At 37.7% G+C, this 13,382-nt stretch overlaps 1 protein-coding gene and 1 pseudogene across 1 annotated transcript in view; both read right to left on the reverse strand.

Annotated features, from left to right (window-relative positions):
• CCDC125 (coiled-coil domain containing 125) overlaps positions 1-13,382 on the reverse strand; it is a 50,988-nt gene that overhangs the window by 31,982 nt on the left and 5,624 nt on the right. Inside the window, exons 3-7 of the mRNA XM_006900043.1 lie at positions 13,169-13,230; positions 9,962-10,048; positions 6,135-6,212; positions 5,245-5,330; positions 2,908-2,990 (exon numbers count right to left, since the gene is read on the reverse strand). Of these exons, the coding sequence (XP_006900105.1) occupies positions 2,908-2,990; positions 5,245-5,330; positions 6,135-6,212; positions 9,962-10,048; positions 13,169-13,230 (396 nt within the window). The remainder of the gene's footprint in view (positions 1-2,907; positions 2,991-5,244; positions 5,331-6,134; positions 6,213-9,961; positions 10,049-13,168; positions 13,231-13,382) is intronic.
• LOC102848913 lies at positions 1,442-2,074 on the reverse strand (annotated as a pseudogene).

Raw genomic sequence — 13,382 nt, forward strand, 5'->3', positions numbered from 1 at the left:
CTAGTGGCAAGAAGCTGCACTGCAATCCCAGAGGTGCATGGTTTGAATCCACCAGATGCTCTGCCGGGAAAGGAGGGACAATCTCCTCCTGTACAAGTCAGATCTGATTTGACGGTACACAAACACACAAAGTAATAATAAAATTTTTTTAAAAGGGAAAAAATTTAGATTTTTAATGAAAGTTTATAGAGAACATGGATTTCCAATCATTCATTGTTGCACATTTTCCTCTCTGCCCAATCCTTTCCCCAAAACAGCTTTTCTCTTTGAAAAAAAAAATCTTTCATTGATATACACTTCCCCCCTCCCCAGTCCAATTTACTATACAGCTCTTAATTCTTGATTGTTGTCTGCAAATAATACCTAATCATGTATTCCTTTTAAGCAGTTCTCTACCTCAACTGTTTCAATGTACATTATTTATCCCCTCTTAGTTTTCCCTAACCCCCGTGTCAGCCCTGTTTTATAACAGTGGCATTATGCAGTATTTGTCCTTTTGTGACTGAGATATTTCACTCAACACAATGTCCTCCAGGGTCACGCATGTTGTATAATATTTCATGAGTTCCTTGTTTTTCAATGCTGCATAGTATGCCATTGTGTGAATATACCATATGTTCTTTATCCATTTGTTTGTTGATGGGCACTTGGACTGTTTCCATCTCTTTGCTATTGTGAACAATGCAGAAATAAACATAGGAGTGCATAGCACAGGTTGTTCATCAGGCTTCCTCAAATCCTGATTCCACATTCCTCCTCATACAGCCCAGCTTCCCAGTTCATCTGTTCTGCATATAGATTGAAAAGGTATGGAGACAGAATACATCCCTGATGTACACCCTTCCCAATTTTGAACTCTGCAGGGTCTCCTTGCTCTGTTCTGACTACTGCCTTCTGGTCCAAGCATAGGTTTCACATAAGCACAATCAAATGTTCTGGGATTTCCACTCTTCTCAGAATCAGCCACAGCTTGTTGTGATCCACATAGTCAAATGCCTTTGCACAGTCAATGAAACACAGATAAACATTCCACTGGTACATAATTTTATATTTGCCTACGACTGTCCCATTGATATGTACACCTACTTGGAGTCCTCCCATCAAAGCCTCTACAAATTTGCTTTACCCTAAGTATAAAAACTAAATGATATATTCCTTCCTTCCATTATCATTAAAAAGATACTACTTCAAGATACATGAACACTTGTCTCTACTGTGATCTAAGGTCTTAATATAGCACATACAGTATAAAAGTATTCTTAGGCTTTACAGTGATGTCACCTAACAACAACAACATATATTGTTATGTTTTTTGTTTTAAGTTTGGATATCAATAGCTTATTACAAAAGAGAGACACAAAGATTATTTACATGATGGACGATTTCAGAACTTCAGTGGAATGGACAGCTTCACATGATGCCATTTCAATACAGATTTATTTCAGTGTACATACTTCCCAAGAAAGTCACCATCTCTAAGTAAGAAATAATCCTTATCATCTATCTATAACTACTTTGGTGACTCCATATTCTGGAAGAAGAACTTTGTCTCCAGCTTTCACACTGGTTGAATTTCTCCAACTTTTCCTTTAGATTTGGATACAACAGCTACTACTGTTGCTTGCAATATTTTCCCCTGAGATTTCTCTGGAAGCCTCCTTTGGTTACAGTTTCTGCTGCATTGCCTTCCATCAATACTTGGTCAAAGATGTGAAGAAACTTTCTAAAGGCCTGTACTGAATGACTCTCTCATTGTCACAGCTTGCACTCCACTCCTGCAAAACCATCCCAAAGACAGCTACAGTTTTTTGTTTTGTTTTGTTTTTTTAAATATTATTATTATTTTTTTGTGCATACCATCAAATCCGATCTGACTGGTACAGGAGGAGATTGCCCCTCCTTCTCCAGCAGAGCATCTGGTGGATTCAAACCGCGTACCTCTGGGATTACAGTGCAGCTTCTTGCCACTAGGCCACCAGAGCTTCCAAGACAGCTATTGTTTTATATATATTTATAACCTTGGTGATGTAAGCCTCCTGTAGCCACAGTGAGTTAAGTATTAGGCCATTTTCATGGTTTGAATCTGCTGAACCATTCACAGGAGAAAGATGAGGCAATATGCCTCTGTTAAGATTTATAGCCTCAAAACCTAGTATAGCGTGGTCAACAATCAGAATCAACTCAAAAGCAGTGGGTTTAGTTTTTTCACATCAAACTAATTTCTTAAAATAATATAATATGTTGTTGTTGGTGGTGTGTGCTGTCAAGTTGGAACCAACTCATACGTGACCCTCCAGCAGGTTTTCAGAGGCTATAAATTACACAGGAGGAGACTGTCCATCTTTCTTCTGCAACATTGCATGTCGTTGTTGTTCTGTGCTGAAAACTTGCCTGCAACTCATAGCAACCCTATGTACAACAGCCCTAAACCCTGCTCTATTCTGTACCAATCTCATTGTCTCTGACACACCCACCCACATTACCCCAGTCACTGAATCAATACATCTCATTGAGGGTCTTCCTCTCCTGCACTGTCCCTCCACCCTCCCAAGCATGATGCCCTTCTCCAAGGACTGGTCCCTCCTTGCAACGTGTCCAAAGTATGGCAGATGGAACTTCAGAATCCTTGTCTCCAAGGAGCAGCTTGGTTTCACTCTATCCAGGACAAACTTGTTCATTCTCTTAGCAGTCCATGATATAGTCAATACTCTTCTCCGACACCACAGCTCAATGGCATCAACTCTCCTTCTCTCATCCCTCATCATTATCCAGCTCTCTGATGCATAGCAAGTGATTGCAAAGACTATGGTCTGTATCAAATGCACCTTAGGCTCCAGACTGACATCATTGCTCTTCAGTACTTTGGAGACATTAAAAGAATCATTAAAAATACCACTTTTTACTTACTTGAATTTTCAGACCTTAGCATTTTAATTTCTTCTGTTTTCAACTTCAAAGTTTCTTTGAGGACTGTATTTTCACAGTTTAGTCTGGAAAAAAGTTCCTCTGAATAAGTAAAACAATAATACTTTGTACTTTTTATATCTAACAGTGACACTTTATATTCTTTTCTTTTTGCAGATTACTCTTTTTTTCATTCACATTGTATTTGTTATGAGCTTATATTCTCTTAAAGAATATTTTTATTCCATCATCAGAAAATAAACACAAATATAATTTTTCACATCTCAAAATCATGTGTAATTTACATGTTGCAGACATAAAACAGTTTTTTGACATATGATAAAATTAAATACACTTTTCCTTCTTTATATTTAGTTGAGAATCAAAGCCAGATATAGCACTTAGACATCATTTTGCATACTCATTCTCTTTACTAAGATTTATTTCAGTTTAACTATTTTAACATTTAACAGATATGACTTGGAGAGGGTGTAGCTGGAGTGCACTTTGGAGGGAAGAATGATGAGGCTTTGCCTCACATACTTTGGTCATGTTGCTAGAAGGAGCTATTCCTTGGAGAGGGACATGATATTGGGAAGAGTGGAGGGTCAGTGAAGGAGAGGAAGACCAGGTGAATTGATATAAGACTGCTGCAACAGGCTCTTGTGTGTCAGAAAGTGTGAGGCTGGCACAAGATAGAAGAGGGTTCAGATCTTTTGTTCACAGGGATGTTACATTCAGTTTGATGGCATCTAACAACAACATTTTAACATCAGTTATAGGCTCAGACTTTTAAAAACTTGTACAAAAAAAGGTGCATAGGGCCCAGGTTTAATTTTGCAGAAACAGAACAAATCAAAACTAAAAGTCTGATTAAATGCACTGAAAAGATAACACTGCTTCAGGAGATGCTCTTGTCAGAATTGCATATATGGAATTTATTCCAGAAACACCAGCTATACCCAGTTATGTTGCTGTTGTTGTTGAGTACCACTGAGTCAGGACCGACCCATAGTTGACCCTCCAGTAGGTTTCCAGAGCCAGTCAATCACATTCCTGTGGAGCAGTTGGCAGATTCAAACTGCAAGCCTTCAGGACTGCAACACAGATTCTAACCCCAAGACACTATAAATAATTGACCTATTGTTGTTGTGTGCCATCTAGTCGCCTGTGACTCATAACAACCCTATGTACAACAGCCCTAAACCCTGCCCTATCTTGTGCCAATCTCACTGTCTCCGACACTCCTACCCCAATTATCCATCACTGGATCAATCCACCTCATAGAGGGTCTTTCTCTCCTGCACTGTCCCTCCACCCTCCCAAACATGATGTCCTTCTCCAAGGACTGGTCCCTCCTTGCAACATGTTCAGAGTTTGTCAGATGAAGCTTCAGAATCCTTGCCTCCAAGGAGCAGCCTGGTTTAACCCTCTCCAGGATGAACTTTTAAAAAAATATCAAGGTCATTAAAAAGATCCAAATTTTCTTGCACATTGAAGGAAACTGAGGTTCAGATATAACCACCAAATGCAACATGAATCCTGACACAGTTGACTTATCCCCCCCTCCTTTTGCTATAGGACATTATTAGAAGAATTGGCCAAATTGTAATAAAATCTACAGACTAAATGATAAATGATACAACTTTTATCAGTGTTAGTATCTTAATTCTAATAAATAGATTATGGCTGTGAAAAACAATATCCTTTTTGGTTTTAATATTAATTTAGGGTAATAAAGTCTTATGAATGAAAGTTTAAAATGTTCAGAAAATATGAGTATACTTGGTTTTTTAAAAAATATGTATATACTTGTCTAGAGAGAGAGAAAATGAAAATAATGTGGCAACAGGTCAAAATAGGGGAAACTGGGTAAAGATACATAGACATATGTACTGTTCCACCAACTTTTCTTTAATGCTTCAATTATTTAAAACTAAAAAGTGAAAAATTGAGTAGTAAAGTCATATATAACTTTAAATATCAATTTATCAATGATTATAAATAGAATATAATTAAAAGTTATTAAACAAATTCATATTCATAGAATAGCTAAAAAATTTTGTTTAAAAAAATAGATAGGTCCAGTAGTAAAATAATAAGGATATGGTCCATACTGCATTAAAAAATATAGTTACTGATTACATGTGAAAAAAACCCAGCTAAATTAATTTGTGAAAATTAATATTAAAACATAGATAAACAATAAGAATTTTATAATATTTACAGTTAGCCCGAAGAAAATCTAATCTACTTTTATATTGCATACATTGTATCTACTCTTATACTGTATACATTGTAAAAATTTAAAACAGAAGTCTGGAACAATAATATACAAACCTGTCATATTTTTGGGTCCAAGATTCCTCTATATTTTTAAATCTATTCTGATCAAACTCTATCTCCCATTGTAAGGCATTTATTTCCTATAGAAAGAAAATACACTTTAAAGGAAAATTACTGTTAATAAATCACTTCAGGACATAGTGAATTGCTAAAATAAATCACTGAGTCATTTCATAGAGATAACTTTAGAACAATACACTTAATTTTTGCTTAATACATATATTACATTTGTAAGCTCAATATAAAATATAATAACAACTCTTTATCACTCAAATATGCTTTGGTGGAAAAAAAATACCACACACACACACACACACACAAATAACCACCCAAAAGTGCTTTGGGAAAGCTTACTTGATATAGAACAAACTTTATATTTTTTAGCATCAAAATAATGCTGAACAGAACTGAACATTTCTCAGCACCATGACCACCGCCAGCTCCCAACTACCACCACCACCAGCCCAGGGTCCTGCCATCGAGAGGAAGCACATCCCGCCCAACAATGTGATCAGGATGTTTCCTAACTGCCACTTTAGTGATAACGGATGGTAAAAGAAGTAAAGCAGACTCTGCCAGGCAGGCAGAGGCATGAACACCCCCACACACCCACACCCCCACTCACCCCCACATACCTCACAGAAAAAAGAAAAAGAAGGAGCCATTAATATAGCAGGCCTCCTATTACCTTAATTAGGAAAATAAATGCTATCTTCATTTTCTTTGACAACATGATCATTTGTTTTGGATTTCAAGCACTAATAGGAAACTAACCCAGCAAAGGGTAGCTACTACTCTACTGCATATCCATTAGAATGGTGATTGGAAGGAAATTCTATTTAAAGTTTCTTGAATTGAATAAATCCTCTAGAAGAGGCAAATACCTTCTCTAAGGATCTCTTCTGTTCCACGGTTTTTTGAAACACTGCCTGGGTATGACTTGTGGCTTTACCAAATATTGCCTAAGAAAAACAAAATATGATTAGTATAGACTGAATTTTTAATCACTGCTGTCAGCAGAGTGGAAAAAAAATATAACTAAAAAGCATTTCTTTTAAACTAAGACTTATTTTGAGGACATAATTAAACTCTATTACCCACCCACCTCACATATTTTGCAGAAGAACTAATACAGTGGATGTTATAAAGTAGGTATGAACATCTTAAAGGATTTGAACCACCATTAACTGACAGAGAACAACTTCCTTTTAAGTCATCATAAAAACGTTTAAGAAAGGGAAAAAAGAGCAACAAGGGTTTCAGATTAAACGTGTCTCACGCTTCATTTTATACATTCAATCCTGGCTAGAGCGTAACAAAATGGAAACAAAATTCCCAGTGAGCACACTGTACACACCTGTGTTCCAAGCCCACCTCCATCCCCTAATGCTTCCAACTCAACTACTTCTCAGCCTGTCGGGCCTGCCCACAAAGCAACATATAGATCTTCTCCTTGATCCAGCCTTGTTTATAAGGGTGATATGTCTGGGTATCAATTAGCTCAGTAAAAAAGACAACGGAGGTCTGTCAGATCATCAACAAAATCAAACAACTGATATCATATGTGACTGAAGGACTGTTGGGATTTATTCTCTTCAGATGTTCTTCGTACATTTTACAAATGCCTTCCATGCATTCATTTACAGATTTATAGTCTGCGTAAGTTCTGCCGTCGGACCTCTTTGTAGGCTGTCCCAACAAAATAGTGTGAGACAGCCAACAGTCGCTGCAGCCGCTGCCGACCTCACTGCCACACACAGCCAATCCCCGCCAGAGGACTAAAGCTCCTATTTTTAAGACAATAAAAGAATTCACTCAGCATGAGAATTGCACAGTGACTATATTTTGTGGCGTTTGATCATTTAGGAATCAGAAGTTCTTAGTCTGGCTCTTTCCCAGGTCCTACTATATATAAATTGGGATTCTTAAAAGAAGGTGAAAAGGATTGTTGTTGTTGTTATGTGCCATTGAGTCACTTGTGACTCATAGTGACCCTATGTACAAGAGCCCTGAATGCTTTTCTATCCTGTGCCAACCTCACCGTCTCAAACACTCTCATTCCCACCACTCCACTCACAGAATCGATTCATCTCTTCAAAGGTCTTCCTCTCCTGCACTGTCCCTCCACTCTCCCAAACATGATGTCTCTCTCTAAGGACCAGTCCCTCCTTGCAACACGCCCAAGGTATGTCAGACAAAGCTTCAGAATCCTTGACTCCAAGGAGCACTCTGGCTTCATACTCTCCAGGACAAACCTGTTTGTTCTCCTGGCAGCCCACGGTATATTCAACACTCTTCTCCAGCACCACGGTGCAAAGGCATCAATTCTCTTTCTATCATCCCTATTCACTGTCCAACCCTCTGATGCACAGCACATAACTGCAAAGACTATAGCCTGGATCAGGCACACCTTAGTCTCCAGCCTGATGTCATTGCTCTTCAGTACTCTTGAGAGGTCCCTCAAGCTGACTTTCCCAATGCAATTCATCTCCTGATTTCCTGGCTGCTGTTACCAAGAGTGTTGACTGTGGAACCAAGTAAACTAAAACTGTTAACTATCTCAATCTCTTCACCATCCATACTGATGCTGCCAATTGGCCCAGTGGTGAGAATCTTTGTTTTCTTGATGTTGAGCTTCAATCTATATTGAAGACTGCAGTCCTTGACCTTCTGCAGCGAGCGTTTCAGGTCAAAAGGATTACCAATTATTAATGACATTATTCATGCTGCTATTTTATTAAATAACAGATATCTCCAGTGGTATGCTAATAAATGTTGAACAATAATCCCTCCCCTCAAAAAGTGTATGTGTGTATTTATGTGTGTATATCTATGTCACTATGAGTCACAAGCAACTTAAAAGTACGTAATATCAACAACTATATATATATATATATCTGTATATGTATCTATATGTGTTGCTCACATAACAGCAACATATATATATTTATATATGTTGCTGTTGTTATGTGCTGTCAAGTCACTTGTGACCCATAACGACCATATGTACAAATAGCCCTGAACCCTGCTCTATCCCGTACCAATATTATTGTCTCTGATACACCTCCCCCCATTCACCCTCTCCAGGATAATCTTGTTTGTTCTCCTAGAAGTTCATGGTATATTCAATACTCTTCTCCAGCACCACAGCTCAAAGGCATCAACTCTCCTATCATCCCTAGTCATTGTCCAGCTCTCTGATGCATAGGAAGTAACTGCAAAGACCATGGCCTGTTTCAGGCGCACTTTAGTCTCCAGACTGACATAGTTTTTCTTTAGTACTTTGGAGAGATCTCTGACAACAGATCTCTGTTCTGACAACAGACTCCTGGTCCAAGTTTCGTATTAGCACAATCAAATGTTCTGGGATTCCCATTCTTCTCAGAGTCAGCCACAGTTTGTTGTCATCCACACAGTCATATGCCTTTGCATAGTAAATGAAACACAGATAGATATTCCTCCGGTACTCTCTGCTTTCAGCCAAGATCCATCTGACATTAGCTATAATATCCCTAGTGCCACAGCTTCTTCTAAATCTAGCCTGCACTTCAGGCAGTTTTCTGTTAGTGTGCTGTTCCACTTGTTTTTGGATTCACTTCAGCAGCATCTGGTTTGCATGTGATATCAATGATACTGTTTCATAAATTCCACACTCTGTTGGATCACCTTTCTTTGGAATGGGAATAAACATAGATCTCTTCCAGTCAGTTGGCCAGGTGGTTGTCCTCCAGATTTCTTGGCACAACCTGGTGAGCACATCCAGGGCAGCATCTGTTTATTGAAACATGTTAGTCAATATACCATCAATTCCTGGGGGCTTGTTTTTTTTTTTGCCAATTCTTTCAGACAAGCTTGAACTTCTTCCTTCATCACCACAATCTCTTGCTCAAACATTGTTTCATGAAATTCTTCTGTGTCCACCAATTCCTTTTGGTACAGTGGTACTCTGTATACTCTTTCCATCTTCTTTTAATGCTTCCTGGATTTAATATTCTGCCCAAAGCATCCTTCAGTATCATAACTCCAGGTTTGAATTTGTTCTTCAGCTCCTTTAGCTTAAGAAATGCTGAGTGAGTTAGGTCCCTTTGATTTTTCTGATGTCTTTTTGCAAGGACTGGTCCCTCCTGATATCATGTTCAAAGCACTGTGAAATTAACTTTCATTATCCTTGCCTAGTTAAGCTATACTTACTGCTTAATTTTAAGAAAATTTGACAGGATATTTTTTTTAAAGTTTAAAGATTATCTTGTTAACAATAGCTTCAAGGGTTCACTTACCCCCTATGGCTCTAGACAGTCTTGAGACCATAAGAGTTTAAAATTCTATTTTGTATTTCCTCCATTTTTATCAGGAATCATCTACTAGATCTTTGCTTAAAATGTCCACTAATCAAAGCTAGGTACCATCCTGTCCTTGTCATTTCATGGCAAGAGAAAGCAATGGCTCATGGAAGCAATTAGCTACACATTTCATATTCTGCTTTATTTTTGCTTTCTTCTTTCTCTGGTGCATCAGACATGCACGGAGAAGTGGTCACACTTTGCATGACAGATTGCAAGTTCTTAAGATACTAAGCATTACACCTTGAGCTAGAAAATAGAAAAGAAACACTAAACACTCTATTTTAGTCCAATTAACTAGGATGTCCCATGAAAGATACTAGTTATTATTGAACACTGTAAGTGATGGAATTCTAAAAGTTACTTCTTACCATACTCTGAAGAATTTTCAATGCTTCCTCTTTACCTTCAAGTTGTCTTTGCGATGCCTCAAGTTCAGTTTTTAAAACTTCTACCTCCTAAGAACAAAAATAAAATTAATCTTCCCACCTATAGATACATGATTCAGATACATATGATAAAATATTATCAATATGGTGAGTGCACATGTAATCTTAATTTTACAGAAGGTGTTGGAAATTCTTCTAGGCTTTTAACTGACCAGAGAGGCTGAAAGTGAAAGCATCGTCTTTATCAGGTTCTAGTTGTATCTGAAAGCTGAAATCTTTTCTCTTTACTCACCTAGGCCATGCAGCTAATAGTGTGAGGAAAATACCATAAGTCTCATAAAATATTTCCCTGGTCACTGTCATGAATTGATAGTGTGCCCTCAAAACAATTGTATGTCACACTATAACAAGAAATTTATGTAATGCTCCTGCCTGGTCAAATAAACAAATCCATTTAGGAGAATTAAAGGTGAAATGCCACATCCTTAAAATCCCATCACAACTCTGCTCCACATAATGGGAGTTGTTCTGGAGTGTGGCAAAAGGAGGAAGGCAAGCAGGTAAGAGGAACTTTAGTACCACCAAAGCAGAAGATCTGGGAGTGGAGCAGATCCTTTGGGTCCAGGTTGGGACCCTGTGCTGGGAAGCTCTTTGAAACTAGAAATGACCAAGACACGTGGATCTCCAAAGAAGGCCAAGCTTACAGATACTGAAAGGAGACACACAGAGAGAAGGCTTTTCCCTAGAGCCAGCACCTGAATTTGTATTTTGTCTTGCTAAACTATGAGAGAATAAATTAATTTTTGTAAAAATATTATACTGTGGGCTCTCTTTTAAAGCAGCATTAGGTAATTATAATGGTCATCCACTGAATTATGTTGTTGTTGTTATTATAAGGTGCTGTCAAGTGCAACCCATAACAATCCTATGAACAACATACTTGGACACTGTCCTATCCTGTGCCAGCCACATAATCTCTGCAATACTTGAGCTCACTGCTGCAGTCTCTGTTAAGCTATTTGGTTGAGGGTCTTTCTCTTTTGCTGATCCTCCATCTTTCAAAGCATGATGTCCCTCTCCAAGTAATAGCCTCATCTAGCAACGTTCCCACCATATGTGTGATGAAGTTATGACCACTTACTCCAAAGAATGCTCTGGCTGCACTTTCTCCAAGATATATCTATTTGTTCTTTTGGCAGACCATAGGATATTCAGTATCTTCTCCAACACTAGAGCTCAAAGGCATCATTTCTTCTACTGCCATCATTATTCATTGTCCAGTTCTCAGATGCATAGCAAGTGATTATAAAGACCATGGTCTGAATCAAACTCACCGGAGTTCTCAAACTGACATCATTGCTCCCTAATAATTTGGCGAGATCCCTGACTGCAGATTCGCCCAGTGCAATATATCTCCTGATCTCCTGACTGCTAGAATCAAGGGTACTGACTGTGGATCTAAGTAAGATGAAGTTGTTGGCAACTTCAATATTTTCTCCATCTGACATGATGTTGCCTATCTGTCCAGTAGTAAGAATTTTTGTTTCCTTGACACAAGATGCAATCCATATTGAAGGCTGCCATCATGATCTTCTGAAGCAAGTGCTTCATGACCTCCTCAGTTTCAGCAAACAAGATTGTGTCATCTGCTTAACGTAGGTTATTGATGAGTTTTCCGCCAATTCTGATGCCACATTCTTCTTCACCAGGACAAGATTTTCTTTTTCAGAGGAGAAAGAAAAATTCAAAACAGATGTCAGAAGAGACCCTGAAAATTGCATCAGAGCATCAAGAAGCCACGACAAAGGGAAGAGATGCTGACATAAAAGAGCTGAACAAAGATTTTACAGGGTAGATCAGGAAGAAAAAGAAAAGCATTTAATGGAATGTGCAGAGAGCTAGAATTGGAGAGTGAAAAGAGAATTCCCTTGACATTTTCAGGCTGAAAGAGGTGAAAACAAATTCAAGCCAGGAGTTGCAATACTTAAGAGATGCTTTGGGCAAAATCTTTAATGACTGAGGAAGCATCAAAAGAAGATGAAAGGAATACAAAGAATCAATGGACCCAAAAGAAATGATTACCACTGAAATATTTTGCTATACATACATACATACACTACACTATACAGAGCTTTCATATTTCAGGAAGTACCATATGATCAAGAGCCAAAGGAAGCTCTAGCTATACTGAAAGGATTGTGACAAAAATAAGGCCTCAGAAATCAATGGGATACCACTGACATTCTTCAGATGACAGATGCAGCCCTGAACATGCTCACCAGTCTATGCCAGGAAATACGAAGATCACTGGCTGGTAAGCCAACTGGAAGAGGTCCCTATTTGTTCCTATAACCAAGAAAAGTGATCCAACAGAATGTGGACATTATCAAGAAATATCATTAATATCACATGCAAGTGAACTACTACTTAAGATTATTAAAAAATTACTAGAACAGTGCATAGAGAGAGAATTGCCAGAAGTTTAAGCTGAATTTAGAAGAGGCTGTGGCACCAGTGATATCATTGGATATCGATGGATCCTGGATGAAAGTAAAGTGTATCTGAAGAATGTCTATTTATGTTTTATTGACTATGCAAAGGCATTTGATTGTGTGGATCATAACAAACTATGGCTAATGTTGAGAAGAATGGGAATCCTACTGTGCAAACATAGTGAAGGAACACAACATAGTTTAAAATTAAGAACGGTATGTGTCAGGGTTGCATCCTTTCTCTCTGAATTGTAATAGTTTTCATAAAAATAGTCACAACACCACCCTAATATAGCCTTCCTATTTCTAAAGTCATTGGCATCTTTCATGGAAACTTCTAGTTCTACCAATCTCAAGTCATTGGGGAGGCTTTTCATACTAATTTCAAAAAAGTTAAATTAACTTAGATTCTTTCAAGTCATAATCACAAAGGAGGCAGATGAAAAGAAGAGATAACCATTTTCTCCATCAAGAGCCTAGAGAAGCTGGTTGACAGGAAAATATTTACATAAGAAGCCTTTGAGATGTAAGAGGATAGGAAGCTGAGGAGCTGAAACAGCATAAGCTTTAGACTATGGCTTATTGAGAATATCTAGAAAGGCTGTATTTGTCTTCCATCTTTTAATTTTATTTAAACAAGATATCTGTCTGTGAACTTTATTCAGATGAAGATTTTTATATTAGCCAAAGTACTTACCTCTAAAGTTTCATGAAGATGTTGCCTTAATTCTTCTATGTTTGACAATTCTGAATTAGAATCTATTTAAAACAACAATAAAATGACAATTTTTCATAACCTGTTAAATATAGGGTATCTGTTTACAAAATCTCAAATGCAAGTTTTTACCAAATTGCAAATGTAACAATACAATTAATAATGAAAATAATTTTGCTTAAAATATTTTACAAGT

This window comes from Elephantulus edwardii, unplaced genomic scaffold (assembly GCF_000299155.1).
Source record: "Elephantulus edwardii isolate Elephantulus edwardi_28Jun2011 unplaced genomic scaffold, EleEdw1.0 scaffold00271, whole genome shotgun sequence".
NCBI lineage: Eukaryota > Metazoa > Chordata > Mammalia > Macroscelidea > Macroscelididae > Elephantulus > Elephantulus edwardii.